This window comes from Vulpes lagopus, chromosome 8 (genome assembly GCF_018345385.1).
Source record: "Vulpes lagopus strain Blue_001 chromosome 8, ASM1834538v1, whole genome shotgun sequence".
Taxonomy (NCBI): domain Eukaryota; kingdom Metazoa; phylum Chordata; class Mammalia; order Carnivora; family Canidae; genus Vulpes; species Vulpes lagopus.
The window spans coordinates 68,530,548-68,550,450 of NC_054831.1; the positions used below are offsets into that span (position 1 = coordinate 68,530,548).

The 19,903-nt window shown below is 35.6% G+C and overlaps 1 protein-coding gene across 3 annotated transcripts in view; it reads right to left on the reverse strand.

Moving 5' to 3' along the window:
* STAM (signal transducing adaptor molecule) overlaps positions 1-19,903 on the reverse strand; it is a 79,550-nt gene that overhangs the window by 24,401 nt on the left and 35,246 nt on the right. For all 3 annotated transcript variants that reach the window (XM_041767083.1, XM_041767081.1, XM_041767082.1), the window contains 4 exons: positions 12,319-12,394; positions 12,142-12,237; positions 10,130-10,276; positions 2,032-2,122 (listed from right to left, as the gene is read on the reverse strand). In XM_041767083.1, coding sequence (XP_041623017.1) covers positions 2,032-2,122; positions 10,130-10,276; positions 12,142-12,237; positions 12,319-12,369 — 385 coding nt within the window. In that variant the 5' untranslated portion in view covers positions 12,370-12,394. The remainder of the gene's footprint in view (positions 1-2,031; positions 2,123-10,129; positions 10,277-12,141; positions 12,238-12,318; positions 12,395-19,903) is intronic.

The following is a 19,903-nucleotide window of genomic DNA, read 5'->3' on the forward strand; positions in this document are numbered from 1 at the left end:
GACATATCTTGACACACTGAACGAAAATAATTTCATCAATTTTATTCATTCACAACTGAAAGTTTAAAGAATAAACTATAAAAAAGTTGAACAGCATAATGACTAGCTTTTTAAGAGTTTATTTTTTTATGTAATCTCTAAACCCAACATGGAGCTTGAACTCATAATTCCAAGATCAAGAGTTGCATGCTCTACCAACTGAGCCAGCCAGGTGTCCCACATAATGACTACTTTTACTGAATGGATAAAATTTAAATTATTCTGGGTAATAAAAAGATATAATCTCTTAAATCCACTTTTTTAATTTAGTTACAGATATTTTTATTTACTTTCATCTTTTCAATATATTTCTATAGCTTCTGTTTCCAAAATGCTAAAGTCAATTGAGAAGTCAACAGTCCCAAATCTCAAGGAAGACTTACTAAATCAGGGTATCAAAGGTATTATCCAAGAACCTGCACTTGGCTCCAAAGTTAAATCTTATGTAATTAGTCTAATAAGTGGATTTGGAAATAACTATAATGAAGTTTCACGTGACAAATTCCCCCAGAGAAATTTCAAATGTGTGTTTTTCTTATGGTGGGGGGAAGGGGACAGACGGAGAGGGGGAGACAATCTTAAGCAGGGTCCACGCCTAGCGGGGAGCCCCAGGTGGGGCTAGATCTCACAAGTCTGAGATCATGACCTGAGTCAAAATCAAGAACCAGACACTTGACTGACTGGCTGAGGCACCCAGGCACCCCTCAAATGTGTCTAATCGCTTCCACTCCTCCCCTAGTAAAGGCTATCATCATATGTCACTCAGGCTCTGCAATGTAATCTGCACTGATTACCCAACTTTCAACTCAAACCATGACCCCTTCATCCCTTCCATCCCTGTTCTACATTGATAAAAGACCTATAGGACAAAGAAAACTTTAAAACCATCATAAGGAAATACAGGAAAGTACCTTTTAAGATTTGGGGGTAAGGAAAAATAAGATACAAAAAAAAAGCAAAAATCATAATAAGTATTTTGACTAGATTAAAATTTTAAAATTTCATTTGATAAAATATACCATTATGAAAGTCAAAATAAAAGCCAAAAATCAAGAGCAGGTATCTATAATAGAAATAACAGGCAAAAGTTTAACATCCAAAATTAAGACTTTCTACATATCATTATCTTAAAAAAAAAAGCCACACACACACAAAATACCTCAGTAAGAGACATCATCAGTATAGCTAATGAACATACAAAAGAGGACCAGCCTCACTAGTAATCAAGGGGATAAAAGTCAAGATAAATGGACATTATTTCCAACCTATCAGAATCACAAATATTAAATTCTGACAATACTAAATGTTTTCAGGAGATAAAAAATATAACAACTTTCATATACTGCTAATGGCAAAAGAAAGATAAAACTATTTTGCAAAGTTGAAGATGTATTTCCCCCATAAGCCAAAAATATCAGTTGCAGTCACACAAAACACACACACACATAAAAGAAAACATGTACAAGAATACTCAACGCAGCCCACTTACTATAGTAATAAAAAAACCAACCAAAAAACCCAATCATCCATCCATTTTTTGTCCATCCAGGACAAAAAATCCTGTCCATCCATCAGCAGGACAGATAAACCATAATTTATATTTATCAGTACAATGGAATATTATATAATGGCTGAAATAAATGAGTTCGATTTATATGTTTTATTATGATTGTAGACATATTGTTGCATAAAAATAAACTACAGATGGTTTAACTACTGACAGAAAAAATTTGGTGGATGCATAAAAGTATTTAGTATTGTTTATAGAGACAGAGTGTAATAAAAACAGTATTGCCCATAGACTTAAAGGACATATGAATACTAGTTGTCTTAGAAGAGTATCAACTGACACCAAAGAGGGGCACAAAGCAGATTTCAAGGTTAGCTTATAAAGTCCTATGTCTTCTATTTTTAAGTATCTCAGTAAACAAATATTAAGTAAGGGACCCATTTCCTTGCCACCTTTCCAATATCGGGGACTTAAAACCATACCTTTTGCTAAGTCTTCTTCTTCTTTTTTGTTAGCCACAGTACCAGGATCTTTGGCAACCAACGCTGGGCTTGCTTTTGCTTGATCTGCAGCCTAACACAAAGGAAGGAACACAATATTTGAAGACTGTTCTCAAATTTTCCTACCTCCTTAATCTAAGAACTTACAAGAGCTTTCTTAATCAATCTACTAGATTGTTAAAGCAGAAGATAATCCAAACGGAGCAGTCTCCACTCTGAAAGGAGAAGAGTTCGAACTAGAGAGAAAAGACCTGGACACTGAGGGTGAAGACCTAATCGCACTCTCTTAAATTTGTGTAAAGATAGGAAGCTGAAAGAAGACAAACAAAAGAAGACAGACTAGGGGAGATTTAAAAATTGTTAGAAAAATCCTAAAACCAGAAAAAGGGAGAGAGACTCTTTCCCAGAGATCTTGGGAAAGGGATGGCAATATTATTTTAAAAACAAAGTTTTTAAATTTAAACCATCTATTCAACAGTTATATTTTATTGCTTTCTTCCAGATTAAGAGGCAGGATGTTATCTTTAGGAGTAGAGACTTATATACAACGATATAATATTCATAAAATTACACTATTTTGTAAACTAAAATACAAATAGTTAATTCTGACAATATAGTTCAGTTACCAGTAACTGCTAGCGAGCGCACACACACTCACTTTTCATATCTCTGACACTTAATAATGTCCTCCCCTTTGGCTCCTGTAACTCTGTCCACATTTTTCCCTATTGAGTTTTAACTCAACAGCTAAATAGTTTTAGTCAACAGCTAAAATAATCACTTTCTCAATGAAGCATTCCTAAACCCCTAAATGAAGTACTCCCTCCTCTGTGTTCCTCTGATAGTATTTTTAACAAGGTAAAAGGTATGCTCTGGGTAGTTAAGAATGTAAATGGTGGAGTCAGGCAAACATGGGTTCAAAACCTAAATCTACCTGGTTCAAATATATATATATATAGGCTGTGAACAGTTACAAATGTTTATCAGAATACCCAAATCAACCAAGAACGACAACAAAATTGGAATTCTAAAGTACTCAAATTAACACATGCACAGCACACAGAACAATGCCTGGCACAAAGTAAGAGTCAATACATCTCAACTTCTATTAAAATTATCTTCTTATATCTATCTCCCTAACCGTGCTCTATGTTTCCTGAGAATATATGTGTCTAAATATGGATTGTGAGCAATCAAGAAATAATTATTGAGTAAATAAAAGGTAAAATAGTCAAAAATATAGTAAATACAGTATATCTACATTATAATATTGTAATACATTATAATGTATATCTACATTAGTATATTTTATATTGTCAAATGAATACACAAAGCACTTATCACTGTCATTCAGAACTGAAGAAATGATAAAGAATTCCCAAATAAGCAAAAGCTACAGGAGTTCATCACTACTAAAAGGGTTTCACAAGAAATGTTAGAGGTGGGGATCCCTGGGTGGCTCAGTGGTTTAGCGCCTGCCTTTGGCTCAGGGCGTGATCCTGGAGTCCCGGGATCGAGTCCCACATCAGGCTCCCGGCATGGAGCCTGCTTCTCCCTCTGCCTGTGTCTCTGCCTCTCTATGTCTATCATAAATAAATAAATACATAAATAAATAAATCTTAAAAAAAAAAAAGTAAAAACCTTAAAAAAAATAAATAACAGAAATGTTAGAGGGACTACTTCATGGGGAGAAGAGCCCCTCAAGGGCATGCTGGGCTGCACTGAGGACCAGGTTGTTTCCTGCCATTTTAACAGTGACACCTATTCTTCCAATTCAACGTTGGGGCCAGCATTGCCACCAAAGACCACTTTGTCAAGCTCATTTCCTGTTACGAAAACGAATTTGGCCAAAGCAACTGGGCGGTCCACCTTATGGTCCACATGACCTTCAAGGAATATCAGCTCCCGCTAGAGCACAAGAGGAGAGAGAAGCCCTCAACTGCTATGGAGTCCTTGCTCCAGCTCATCCCCCAACATGTGGAGAATCTCCCAACCACAACAAAGTTTTCATCCTAGACACCACGAAGAAGAAAAGAGGCTTAGAGAGCCCTACCTTGTACCATCAGTAAAGCACACTGTACCAAGCCAAAAAAGAAAGATAAGAAAAGGACAACCAAATCGTAATGGAAGTAAACTGTCACTATGTGCAGATGACATGGTACTATATATAGAAAATCCTAAAGACTCCTCTGAAAAACTATCAGAACTAATACATTAATCCAGTAAAACTGAACACAAAATTAATATACAGAAATCTGTTGCACTTCTATACACTAATGACAATCAGAAAGAGAAATTAAGAAAACAATCCCATTTACAATCCCCATCAAAATGAATAACATGCCTAGTAATAAATTTAGCCAGGAAAGTGAAAGACCTGTACCCTGAAAACTATAAGACAATAATGAAAACAAATGAAGATGACCTAAATAAATGAAATATGTCAAACTTATGAATTGGAAGAATATTACTAAGATGTCCATACTACCCAAAACATCTACAGATTCAATGTAATCCACATCAAAATATTAATTATATTTTTCACAGAACTAAAACAAAGAATTCTAAAATTTGTATGGAACTACAAAAGATGCCAGAGAGTCAAAAAAATCTTGAGCAAGAAAAACAAAGCTGGGAATATCACACTCCTAGATTTCAAAATATACTATGAAGTTATAATATAACCAAAACAGTATGGTACCAGCACAAATACAGAAACACGGATCAATGGAACATAAAAGACAATCCAGAAATAAAATAATACTTGTGGTCAATTAATCTATGACAAAGAAGGTAGAGATATACAATTCGAAAATGAGTTTCTTCAACAAATAATGTTGACAAAACTGGACAGCTACATGCAAAAGAATGAAACTGGGCCACTTTATTGTACCACATACAAAAATAAACTCAAAATGGATTCAAGTCTTAAATGTAAGACTGATACCATACTACTCCTAGAAGAAAACAGGTAGTTAAGCTCTCTGACATCGGTATGTTTGTTTGTTTGTTTGTTTATTTATTTATGATAGTCACACACACACACAGAGAGAGAGAGAGAGAGAGAGAGAGGCAGAGGGAGAAGCAGGCTCCATGCACCGGGAGCCCGACATGGGATTCAATCCCGAGTCTCCAGGATCACGCCCTGGGCCAAAGGCAGGCGCCAAACCGCTGCACCACCCAGGGATCCCTGACATCGGTCTTATATTTTTTTGGATCTATCTCCTCAGGCAAGGACAACAAAATGAAAAATAAACAAATGAAACTACAACAAACTAAGAAGCTTTTGCACAGCAAAGAGAAATATGAATAAAACAAAATGGCAACCTACTGAATAGAAGAGAATATTCATAAATGATATATCAGATAAGAGGTTAACATCCAAAAATTACTAAAGAACTCATATAACTCCTTATTTAAAAAAAAAATACAATCTAAAATAGAGAGAGGACCTAAATAGACATTTCTCAAGAGAGACATACTGATGACATACATGAAGAGATATTCACTAACAATTAGGGAAATACAAATCAGGACCACAATGAGACAATCACTTCACATCTGACAGAACAGCTAGTATAAAAAATAAATTATAAGTGTTGGCAAGGATGTGGAGAAAAAGGAACCCCTGCATTGTTGGTGGGAGTGTAAACTGGTAAAGCCACTATGGAAAAGAGTATGTAGGTTCTTCCTCAACAAATTAAAAATACAACAATCATAAAATTTAGCAATTCTCGTTTTTATCTGAAAAACTTCTAGGTTCCTAATCCAAAGACAAAAAAAACACACCAATTCTAAAAAAAAGACATATGCACGCCTGTGCTCACTGCAGTACAAAAACCAAGACTGGAAGCAACCTAAGTGTCCTCCCATAGAGGAATGGATAAAGAAGACGTGGTATACATGTACATGTGCGCAGAAGCGTGCGCGCACACACACACACACACACACACACACACACAATTAATGAGCCATAATAAAAAAATAAAATCTTGCCATTTGCAACAACATGTATAGACCCAGAGGGTATAATGCTAAGTGAAATAAGTCAAGCAGAGAAAAACATATGGTATGATTTCATGTATTATATGGAATATAAAAAGCAAAACAGAAACAGACTCAGATACAGAAAAGAAACTGAAGGCTACCAAACAGTAGGCAGGTGAAGGTGATGGACAAAACAGGTGAAGGGGATTAAAAAATACAATCTTCCAATGTGGTTTATGTATACAATGGAATATTACTCAGCCATTAGAAACGACAAATACCCACCATTTGCTTCAACGTGGATGGAACTGGAGGGTATTACGCTGAGTGAAGTAAGTCAATCAGAGAAGGACAAACATTATATGTTCTCATTCATTTGGGGAATATAAATAATAGTGAAAGGGAATATAAGGGAAGGGAGAAGAAATGTGTGGGAAATATCAGAAAGGGAGACAGAACATAAAGACTCCTAACTCTGGGAAACGAACTAGGGGTGGTGGAAGGGGAGGAGGGTGGGGGGTGGGGGTGAATGGGTGATGGGCACTGAGGGGGGCACTTGACGGGATGAGCACTGGGTGTTATTCTGTATGTTGGTAAATTGAACACCAATAAAAAATAAATTTATTATTTAAAAAAAAACAAAAAAAAGGAAAAAAAAAGATACAATCTTCCAATTATAAAATAATTAAGACGGAGGGATATATGTACAGCACAGAGAATCAATAATACTCTAACAACTCTCTATCGTAGCAGATAACTAGACTTATTAAAGTGACCATTTCATAATGTACATAAACACTGAATCATTATGTTGTACACCTAAAACTAATAAAATATTTTATGTCAAAATTCAATAAAAAAGAGAAGAAAGTGCAGAAATAAGTATATTATCCTATATTCCTGAACTGTACTCTTTAAAATTCCTTCCTGTTACTGGGTTCTAAGTGCAGCAACAATACATACACTAGTAGTCAGTCAAATACAGTCACGGTGCTAGCATTTCTTTTATCTCTATGTCACAAGTTAGGGCTACAAGAACTGCAGCAGAATGAGTTACTAAGTATGACTTTTCTTAATATTTTTATATTATTTTCTTCTGTACTTAGATGAAAAAATGTACTTTAAAAATTCCCTTTAGAACCCTCTTACACTGTTGGTGGGAATGTGAACTGGTGCAGCCACTCTGGAAAACTGTGTGGAGGTTCCTCAAAGAGTTAAAAATAGACCTGCCCTATGACCCAGCAATTGCACTGTTGGGGATTTACCCCAAAGATTCAGATGCAATGAAACGTCGGGACACCTGCACCCGGATGTTTCTATCAGCAATGGCTGCAATAGCCAAACTGTGGAAGGAGCCTCGGTGTCCATCGAAAGATGACTGGATAAAGAAGATGTGGTTTATGTATACAATGGAATATTACTCAGCAATTAGAAACGACAAATACCCACCATTTGCTTCAACGTGGATGGAACTGGAGGGTATTATGCTGAGTGAAATAAGTCAATCGGAGAAGGACAAACAGTGTATGTTCTCATTCATTTGGGGAATATGAATAATAGTGAAAGGGAATATAAAGGAAGGGAAAAGAAATGTTGGGAAATATCAGGAAGGGAGACAGAACATAAAGACTCCTAACTCTGGGAAACGAACTAGGGGTGGTGGAAGGGGAGGAGGGCGGGTGTTGGAGGGGAATGGGTGACGGGCACTGAGGTGGACACTTGACGGGATGAGCACTGGGTGTTTTTCTGTATGTTGGTAAATTGAACACCAATAAAAATTAATTTAAAAAAATTCCCTTTATTTTTGGAGGCTTCTGTTAAGTATGCTGACAAAGATCTAGCCTGATCAAGATGAATAATGATTATGCAACTGAGTTTAAAATCTAGAGGTACTTGTGGAGATGATCCTACAAGATACATTTTTCATTAAATATGAAGTTCTTCACAAACGTGGTTTTCAATGATAAACTATCAGATATTATTTTTTTAAATCACCGTTCTACCTCATCATATTTTACTTTATATGCATTTTATGTATTTCTTGTGGCTGAAGATAATAACTACAACAAAATTAGCTTTCATATACTTTAGAACATTCCAGATGAAAAAAAGTAACTCTTTACTATCGCTGATGTGTGTCCTGAACCTCTTGAACAGAAGAGTAACCTAACTTCTGTACCAGTCAATCAATAAATGCTCTTGCCAGTGTTCACTCCACTTCTTGTCCTTTGAAGCCTAGTCCGGACAGACACATATCCACTAACCTCTATATCAAACGGAAGGCAGGATCGTGTAGTGGAAAGAACACTGGACTGAGAGTCAGGAGGCCTGTGTTCTAGTTCCAGCTCTGTCAATTACGAGCTGTGGCCCTGGGGAAGTCACTTAACCATTCTGGGTCTGTTTCCTCATCTGTAAAATGAGGGCAGTAGATTAGAGAATCCCTAAAGCTGTTCACACAACTATCTGAGATTCTAGGTTAACCAAACAAAGCTACATATCACATGGGTCATTAGTTCTCCTTCCTTCTCTAACTAGAACAAATCCCTTTGTGGCCTGAAAAGCAGTTTTCACCTACAGTGAAAGTTGTACTCAAAAGCAGCATGTCTCAAACTTAAATGTGCACACAGAATTATCCAGGGAGCTTATTAAAATAGAGATAATGAATCCATAGGTCTAGAGTGGCACCCAAGATGCTGCATTTTTAACAAACTTTCATGTGATGATGATGAAGTAATAAACTCTAGAAAAGCTTTTCAGGGCACAGGAACTGCAATCTCATTAATCATCTTTATGATTAATATACTTCCTGATTTTCTGCGAGTCTACCCTTTGATAAATAAACAATGCCTCTTTTGTCAAGGAATTCATTAGAAGATTTTTCTGCATAAAATTATTCCTTAATTATACAGATTTTAGAAATTATTCTGATAGTAAAAAGCCAGCTACAAATTATGAATAAATACTTCTTAAAGATATATTTCATTATTGTAAAACCATTCATAAGCCAAATTTTTTCAAGTAAGAAGAAAAATATCCTTTCCTTCCTTCATCTCCCAAACATACTTTTGGATCTTCACACTTCAAGAATATTCAGATAAACTAAAAGAGTGCTTTGGGGAAGAAATCTAAAGAGAGTTTTCTGTGCGTGCTTTCACACCACTTGTGATATTCTGTCCTAATAATGGAGTAGGGAAAGGCAGTATAGTAAATTACCACACATTTTAAGTCCCTAGATTAGCAGGAGATCCCAAAGGATGGTTACCCAGAATAGAAAAAATGAGACACCCTTCAATTTTTCCTTTAATACGTAAATTAGAAATTGATCCCATTACACATAAATTGGAGGAGGAAGGGGCAGAAAGGAAATTTAAGCCTTTCACTCAATCATCTTTACAAACCAGTCAACTCTTATTAAGGGAAAAGAGGCTTTTTGTGCTTCTCTCCTCTTGACTCTCTTATCTCCTTCTCATTTCTAATACAAGTATTCTTAAATTGCATAATCAAAAGAACCTCTAAACTCATCCTTAAATTTTAAGGATATCCTGATTTTTAAGCTGTCATTCTTTGTAGACAAAATTAAAGCACGAAGCCTATTTAAGAAGATTGTCAGTACCACCTAATATCATAAAGCAATTTTGTCTATGTTATTAAAAACTCTTTAAAAAATCTTAAATTGGGGCAGCCCCAGTGGCGCAGCGGTTTGGCGCTGCCTGCAGCCTGGGGTGTGATCCTGGAGACCTAGGATCGAGTCCCACATCAGGCTCTCTTCATGGAGCCTCTTTCTCCCTCTGTCTGTGTCTCTGCCCCTATCTCTGTGTCAATAAATACATAAAATCTTCCAAAAAAAATATCTTAAATTGTAAAATGCTAATCTAATTTATTTACAAGGAAGGAGAAAGAGTGGGAAGGTGGAAGTTAGAACACATTAATATTCCCCCTGTATTTTTCCGGCACCACTGATTATTAACAAAAATTATTAAAGATTATTAAAAAAAATCCTTTGCAGTAGTAAAAACTACCTGGGTTTGAGGGGGAAAAGAAAAATTCATATAAATGTGGCTACATTAAAGACACATGCAACTTTACAAAATACCTGAGAACCAATAGCTGGAAATGTAACTCCTTGTTCCTTAAGGTTCTTAATCATTGCCGATATTAGACTAAGCTGTGGATCATTCTTAAATTCATCTGTCCATTCAACCATAAGAGCCTTTAATTTTTCACAGACTTTAGGATGACCCTGAAAAAAGAAAAAATTTAATAAAAACTACTAATTTCCTGGCTAATGTTTTAACACAGATACATTAAATATAAAAATTATAAAGTGCTGAAAATGTTGTGTAGATATTTTTTAAATCACAAATTACCCCTAGCTATAGATGATACAATAAGAAAACAGAGTTGATTACCATAAATAAGTTTTTTCACACTATGAAACAATAGATGATACCAACATACATACCTTATGTCAAAGTAAAACATTAAGTATGTATTAACTTATTTTGGACGTCAGAGTGATGGAACTTTTTAGAGTATTTTGCAACTAAGAGCTTTGTACATCAAGAAGACAAAGAAAAGTAGTCTGCTTTGTTTTGGTTATTTTGCAGACAAAAAAAAAAAAAAAACAGTTGGAAAAAGAAAAAAAAAATGACAGTTCCTTTATTCCTAACCCCTGACTTTTAAAACTATGCCTGTGTATTTTTTCCAAGTTATCTAATTATCCGAGATCTAGTTTGTGGTCCACTATATGTCAATACTTCTAGAAACTTCATTTCTTCAAAATAACATCTCTCCCTCAAGTATAAAATCAATATGTTCACTATAAAACATTTGGAAAATAAAGAAATCCTTTCTCTTATATGTAGCTGTTTGCTTTTCAAAATAGTTGTTCATGCTAACTACAAGTTCGAATATCTCATCTTCAATTAAATTACAGAAAACACTATATACTAAAATCTCTTCATAAACAGTCATACATTTTGATGGACATTCAGGACATTAAAAGAATAGTTATTAATTAGTGGAAAATACCTAAATATAATTGAATAAAGCAAAAAAGGAAAAGAACACATAATCATACTCGAAAACAAAGTACAGAAATTCTGTAAGAAATTATGTAAATAAACTTTTATCTCATTTCTGGACTGTTTTTTTTTTTTTTTTTTTAAATTTTTTTGTTAACTTTTATTTATTTATGATAGTCACAGAGAGAGAGAGAGAGAGAGGCAGAGACATAGGCAGAGGGAGAAGCAGGCTCCATGCACTGGGAGCCCGACGTGGGATTCGATCCCGGGTCTCCAGGATCGCGCCCTGGGCCAAAGGCAGGCGCTAAACCACTGCGCCACCCAGGGATCCCCTCTGGACTGTTTTCTACTAAAACCTAGAAAGAATCATTTTTTCCCCAAAAACACAAGGTATTTTCCCTCTTAACATCTTAAAATTTTTCCTGATTATATAATATCCCATCCTCTCTCCTCCTCCCAAAAGAGTCAGAAATAATTACCCTTCACAATGCATAAATTTTTACTGGAAAAACTCACATGTTACTTATAAACAAATTCTTTTAATTCCTTGAATTGCATAAATGGAATTCTTTTCTTTTCATAAATGGAATTCTTTATTGCATATCCAGTTAAATGAAAAGCATAACATTAAAATCCTGTCATGGTGAGATAGTGGCCTTTCTTGTATCACAATGAAAATAGTGTCATACTTTGGCAGTATTTCTGAACAGCTCACATTGGGAAAATACCTCCGTGGCTACACAAAAGGTTACAAAAACTGTGACTAAAATAGACTGGTATTATTTAATCAGATAGAGAAATACATGTATTTTTTTATTAGATGAAAGGAATGATAAAACAGATTAAATATACTCTAATCTGGTTAAAACAGCAAAAATAATTCTCTAACTATATAAACTTGTAGTCTCTTCAGCAAAATAGCATTTACCTTACTTACATATTGGATAGACACAGCCTAGGTAGGATTTTAAAAAAAAATAAAGTACAGACCAGTCATTTGTGATTTAAAATGTGAAAAAATGAACAATGAAATACAGGAAGACAATTGTGTTCATTCATATCTAAAAATAATGTTCCTTACCTTGTTTAATACGTTGCTTACTTCACTAGCAAAATCTCTTGAACATACTTCTAAATGAAAAATTTTGCCACAGTTTGATACACATGCTCCTAGAAGCTAAAAGTAGAAAATCACAAGTTAAAATGGCTCAATTTTAGCAGTTTACTTTGTGGTAAAACTTAAAATGAAATCACTTACAGTCAGAGCTTGCATAGCAACATGAGGATCTTTATGGTTCACTCTCCTCATAATAGATCGAAGACAATCTTTAGGTCTGAAAAATAAGAAATATATCAATCAATTAGTAGTATACCCAGGCTTTTCCCCTCTTAACTGTAATAGGCAACAGACTCCTATACAAAAGGTAGACTATAGTAGAGAGGTCTAATTTCTATTAATGACACAACTGAACTGTATACTAAGAAGTTCCTTTAAATTTTTCAAACAAAATTAACAGGCTCTCTTCCTTAGCAATCATAGATTAGTCATTTCACACTACTTATAAGTGAAAAAGTTCTGAAAATGAAATGATAGACCCAAACTTCCACTTCTAGTTATGATGGAATAAACTGAATTAGACCTATACTCCTGCTAAAAATGAGAAAACTGGAAAAATATATTTAAAATATACACTCAGGTCACTGTGACATTAGGTCACAGGCAGTGCTGAATGATCTCTAAGAAGAAATTATTAATTACTAAGCCCCAACTTTTCATTCAGAAGCACTTTCCAGCTATCAGTACAGGCTTTCTGCCTAAAGGCAGTTTCTGGATATTCGTGTAGAGGTGATCCCAAGAAGAGAATGATGATTTCACTGAGTTGAAAGGACAGAAATCAGAATTCAGGGAGGCTGAGGAAGCTAAAATTGGTAAGACAGAGTAAAAGGAGCAATATGAAGAAATAGTTCTGGATACCTACATAGGAGTCCACTTAGGTCTACCTATGCCACACATGCATAGATTAAAACCTTCATAAGGCTGGACAAAAAGTGACTGCAAACTATATACTCAAGGAGTTCCCAAAGCTCACACAGTTGTCAGAGTTCATATCAAAATGGAGAGTCCTTGCTAAATAATCTAGAGCATTCACTGGATACACGGAGTTTAGGCCTTAGTACTGGGACTAACCTATCCCAAAAGACTACTCTAAATCCATCCTAAAACAAGCTAAAAACAAGCCATAAGGAGTTAATTCAATGTAACTTCAGTTGTTGAGCGTCTGCCTTTGCTCAGATTGTGATCCCGACGTCCTGAAATCAAGTCCTGCATCTGGCTCCTGTGGGAAGACTGCTTCTCCCTCTGCCTATGTCTCTGCCTCTCTCTGTGTGTCATTCATGAATGAATGAATAAAATCTTAAAAGAAATATTTTTTGAGAAACTAAACACATAGGTGTTCCACAGATTTAGTTACTTGTTATTACTATTACTGCTAATTGTGTAAGCCTAAAGGGAAGAAGCAATTACCACTAATTTATAAAGAAAATGTTTTTAGCATTCCCAGACCCCAAACATAACTTCTCTTAGGCTTTTCTGATACCTTAGGACATGTCTTACTAATGGATGCACAAAGTAAGTCAAAATAAAGCAGATGCTCACAGACACAGTTCAAAACTATGGTGGCTTGATGCTGAGATGCTGAATGTAGCTCCCCAGAATAGAGCTGGGAGGCGCTACTTTTGCTGCTACAGGGGTGCGCTATCTCTAAAACAGCGCAAAGGAAAACTGAACGCCATTTTCACTTCTGGCCTTTTTTTATACAGTGAAAATACCCTTCAAATCTCTTTTAGTTAAAGTGAACAGGTACTTATGTAGGTCCTTCCATGAGAGCGAAGTGGCATAATACAAAACTTCCAGATGCAGGGGATACTTATACTTTCACGTGACTGTGGCTTCTAATGACTTTTTCTCAAATAGACCAGCCACAAGACAGACTTTTTAGGAATGTACACAGCTGCCTTGGCATATGTCAGTTCTGGTGAAATAAAGCATCAAATTCAGCTTCATTATCCATAGGTATTATTTCAATCCACCTCAACAAACTACTATGGGTTTCAAAGAAAGTAGAGCTTTAAGAGGGGCCTCTTTTTTATCAAATCCTCTCTACTCTACTTGTCTCCCACCATACCACTCAGTCATTCGGTTACCATGTGAAGTTACAACTACTTAACTTAAGCTACTTCATGCTCAAAGGTAAATAAAAATTAAGGCGTGAACTCTTCTTAACCTTCAGACACAAATACCACAGAGCCATGCTACTGTGCTTTCTTTTGCAATTCACACTTTTCCAGTTTCCCACAGAAAACAGAGCTGCAGAACTTGAAGCTCTTAAGGCAATTCTGAAAAGCATATATTCTTTAAACAAATTTTATCAACTGTCACTCCTTTGATCTAACAGTGAATTAATAAAACTTTTTATTCTTGCTCATTCATCTTATTGGAAAAAAGTACCCAGAAAGCAAGAGCCCTCTACATATAGTACCTTACATTTCTATCAGTGCTAAAGGATACTGACCCTATGATTAAACCAGTTTGGTCACCAAAACTGTCACACTGAATCACCATCTCCATGTAAATTACAAATTACACTGTGAAAAAAATATTCAACAGGTAGCAAATAACTGCTGATAATGCCTTCATTAACTAACATTATACTGTCATCTTCACTTTTGCTTTTATGAATTTTCATAAGCTAAGTTTTACCAAGTCATGTATATAAAACAAAACCATGAAAGGTCACCATGAAACTAAATCTTTATGACTACCTAAATCTTTATGACATGTTAGCTGTTCTGTTCTTATTTACAAATATTTACAAATGGGTAGAACTCTTTCAATACATAATGACAATTTTCTATGTAAAAGTCATAAACAAATGTTAGATGATAGTAGTAAAGGACCCTCACACCACATTTTGCCATTCAAGTTCCTAATGACTGTGTATCTCAAGTATCAAAACTGTGGAACTATTTTGTTTACTAAGGATCCACTGTTTTGTTCTAATGATATATTCATTGTTTTGTTATCTAGGTCAAAGCTGTCAGTCAATATTTACAGACCAGGCCTCTGTGGCAAGTTATGTATTCCAAAGATAACCACAATAACTCCCTTTCCACATGCTTTTCTACAAAGTGACCTTACCACTTCCCATAAAGAGGTACAGTTTAATAATCTTCCTCTTAAATGTGGGCTGACCCCAGTGACATGCTTGATCCACAGAATGTAGTGAAAGTGATATTCTGAAATGTATAGTTCATAAAAAGCTATGTAGGGGCTCCCTGCTCAGCAGGGAGTCTGCTTCTCACTCTCCCTCTGCCCCCTACCCTCGCCCCTCATGCTTGCTCTTTCTCTCCCTCAAATACATAAATAAATAAAATCTTAAAAAAAAAAAAAAAAGCTATGTATAATACAACCTACAACTCTTAGAACACTTACTCTTAGGCTGCTCCCTCTGGGATCCAAGGTACTACTACTCTGTAAGAAACTCATACCACACATAAGCCTTGGCAACTATTTCAACTGAGAGCTCCAGTTGAGATCCCAGTTGACTGCCAGCCATATAAGAACATCCAACCCAATCAGGGCTTCAGAGGACTCCAGTCCCAGCCGTTAGGTAACTGCAAGTTCATGAGAGACCTCAAACAAAAAGTGCCCAGCTGTTAACCCACAGAACCATGAAGATGATAATAAATGCTCATTTAAGCCACTAAGTCTTACATTGGTTTGTTATGTAGCAATAGATAATTAGAATCGGGGATCCCTGGGTGGCGCAGCGGTTTGGCGCCTGCCTTTGGCCCAGGGCGCGATCCTGGAGACCCGGGATCGAATCCCACGTCGGGCTCCCGGTGCATGGAGCCTGCTTCTCCCTCTGCCTGTGTCTCTGCCTCTCTCTCTCTCTCTCTCTCTACCATAAATAAATAAAAAAATTAAAAAAAAAAAAAGATAACTAGAATCACCTATAACAAAGTGTGCTGACAGCTGTTAGCTTTAAACACTACTGTATTATTTACAATGGTTTGGGTTGCTTTTCATCTTTTTTTTTTTTTTTTTAATAAAATGTTAATAAAATTGCCTTAACTGTTTATCTCCTCATCTTAAGAGTTCCTGAATGGGCAGCCCCAGTGGCACAGCGGTTTAGTGCCACCTGCAGCCCAGGGCGTCATCCTGGAGACCCAGGATCGAGTCCCACATCAGGCTCCCTGCATGGAGCCTGCTTCTCTCTGCCTTGCTCTCTGTGTGTCTCTCATGAATAAATAAATAAAATCTTAAAAAAAAAATAAAAGAGTTCCTGAAGATGGGATCTAGGGCCACACTGCTCATCCTTGGCTCCCTACTCCTTACCCATGGTACATAATTATGTTCTCAAGTGAAATTTGAGGAAACAAAAACAGGAATTATTTAGCTGATGCTGCTCATCAGTGACTAAAGGTAAACATTTTCATTCTGAATGCTGCCTAAAATAATGCCTTGAACAAGGTCAACGCTAAATAAAAAGTCAACAAGCTAAGTATGGAAAAACACTACTTTTCACTGTTGTACAATACTTAGTATTTAGAATAATCAAATAATCTTCCTTTCAAGCTCTATTTATTACCAACTCCTGTATGTCTTCCATTGAATTAGTTTTCTATGAGAAAAATGTACATTCTTTCATAAAATCTTGCCTTAGAATTACAAGAAGATAAAAAAAATAATTACAATAAGATCAAAATAAGGGGAAAAGTGATTAAGTAGTGCTGGGAGGTGCACAGGATGTAAGGTAATTGATGGTAATAAACATAAATGAAGTATTTTGTAAAAATACATGCTAAAGATAAAATGTGCATGTGCATTAGAGTCTACCAATGATTCCCATTACCCAACCTCTGCAGTCTCTTGCAAAAACCTTCTCAAAATTCCATTTTGGTATTTTAAAACTTCTTGTAAGACATATCCTCTTTCCCTTATCTTGAGATAGGAAAACAAAAAGATTGGGGTCAGGGATAGGGATAAGAACAGGGAAAGGGAAAATTTTCACCTTTCCCAGTTTTCCAACCCCAAAATAACTTTGTTGCTCTTAACCTACCAAGTAAGAAATGGGCACAGCACAAATCTCACCACTGTAAAATATAGGGGAATAGTACCATTTCCTGGGGTGTGTTTCCAAAGTCAGGGCACAGGTGAAAATTGTAATTAGCCAATTTCTCTTGATCAAGGAGTTACCTGTTGGAAAAGATACTCTGCCATCTCTCAAATATGCTCAATATAGGCAACTTTTCCTCAATTATTAAAGCAAAACTGTTATTTTGAGCCTCCATTAAAAAAGGTGGCTTTCATATAGGGCCACGTTGTTTAAAATATGCATACACTGAGCAAGAATCACACTCAGTACAGTGAGATATTCACACTCTATAAGAAAGTGAAAACTGTAATGGGGAGATAGCACATAATAAGCTCACTAAATGGAGAGCAGGGACAAGCTTTCTGGAAAAATTCAACTTGAGGGGGCTACAAACAGTACAGTTAAACACAGTAAGATAAACATGCATATGATGCAGCTCATATCAGTTGTCAGAAGATCAAGGAAAAGTAAAGCTAATTTCACATTTCTACAACTCTCTTTCCAAAGATAATGAAATTTCAAATCTCTTTAAACAGCCTCAAGTAAATTTCCAAAACTGTTCATTACTTATAAATGTCTACCTACTTACAAGCATGTTGCTGTACAGTTATGACAGATAAATAGCTCAACACTAGTCTCCTAGTCACCAGTTAGTGGGATTACCTTAAAGGTCTTTCCATTAATATATATGGAAAAAGTAAGAAATATTTTGCTGGATAAAGCAGTCAAGTTTTGTGACATCTTGTGCTTTATAAAATTTTTTTAAAAATACCCTTATTTCAATTATGTCCCACTCTTCTACTTTTCATTTGAGAAGTATTTTGTATCATAAAAATAGTAACTTAAACTGTGATAAGGTTTTATATCCTTAAGGAAATTATTACCATTGAAAAAACAGTAAATTTAAATTCTAACTCCCGCATCTATTTCTAAGTCAATGACCTTAGACCAATACACTTTTCAAAATGAGGATACTACTTCTTCATTATCCCCCTCATGGAACCTGACAAAAGAATAGGTTATTTTCCTTAAAATATTGCAAATATTAAAAAAAAGAAAAAATAGTAATAATGTGTAACACAGTTAATGAAAGTGCTTGCATAGTTAACTTCTCATCACCTATGAAGCAGGAATGAAAAAGTACAAAGACACTAGCAGTAGATTTCTAAATAGAAGCACTATTATGTGCTCAGCGCAGAAAATTCTTTATAGTATAAGACTATCTGGAGTATCACATCCCTTTGCCCCACCTAACCCTCATATGTTGACAATGAAAACCATCCCTAATATAAACATATTACCCAGGTAGAGAACCAATGCTAGACATAAGCAGAGCTACAATACAGTAGAAAAAGTAGAAAAGATCTGAAGCTTGACAGACCTCATCCTGAAAGGGAATTTTAACGCTTCCTGATCAGTTATGTTATTCCAATACTTTGAGAATTGTCCCAGGGACATAGAGAACTTCAACAACATTAATTCTAGTTTGTTCTTCTATCAAATTACTTTTACAACTTTAGCTTTCAAATTATTTTAGACTAGAATGATCTGACCTCTAAACTGTCACTTTACATACTCTAAAAAATGCTTTACAACTTAACCTTTCAAAGATTTACATTTATCTATATTGTGTAGTGGTGAAAGGCTAAACGTGTACAAACAGCTTTTATAGGTCTTAGTATAGGGTAGTACCTAGCAGGCACACACTAAAAGATACAGGAATTTAAATCTTAATTTTTTTTTCAATTAACAGATAATAAAAACCTTCCTTGAATACAGAGAAGAGTCTAATGTAGAGGATGCCTTTCAAAAGCATAAAAGCAAGAGACTAACTTGAAGAGAACTCTAATATAAAATAGGAAAGCAATCAGAACCGAAGCAAATAATTGTATATTCTATGACATATTGAAAAGATAGATTTGATCTATAATACAGTTTATATAAAACACAGTCTACACAAGGGCAAAAAGGGTGAAACACTGAGCACAAATATCAAATTCTTGACTTTGAGCTTGTAAAGTAGGTGTTTTTCGTGAGATGACTGATGGAACATGAATTCAGTATACAAATGATGTTATCTGGCTATATAAGGAACAAGTTCAACAAAGGGTTCCAGAAGGGGAGGTGGGTGGGATGATGGGGTAACTGGGTGACGAACATTAAGGAGGGCACATGATGTGATGAGGACTGGATGTTTATATGTTGGCAAACTGAATTTAGATTAAAACAAAACAAGTTCATGATTCCAAAAGACTTCAGCAGAAAAGTAGGTAAATTAAACTTCTACATACTACATACTGAGGATTAATAAAAAGATAAGTTACCACATACTTAAATTCAGTATGAGGATATTTTGAGTTTCCTAGACCATATAACACTAAGGCATATTTCTGTCAAGCAAAATACAATGTAATATGATACATGGGAGAGAAAGGAAGCACTCAAAACTTCAATATCAAATTGGCATGTCTTGATTCATGATTTTAACTTTCAAATAACTGTTCATTATAGACACTTAAGAATGTGACACAGATAAGTGAGAAATAAACATAAGATTGGGAGTAAAAGGGATCCCTGGGTGGCGCAGCGGTTTGGCGCCTGCCTTTGGCCCAGGGCGCGATCCTGAAGACCCGGGATCAAATCCCACGTCGGGCTCCCGGTGCATATGGAGCCTGCTTCTCCCTC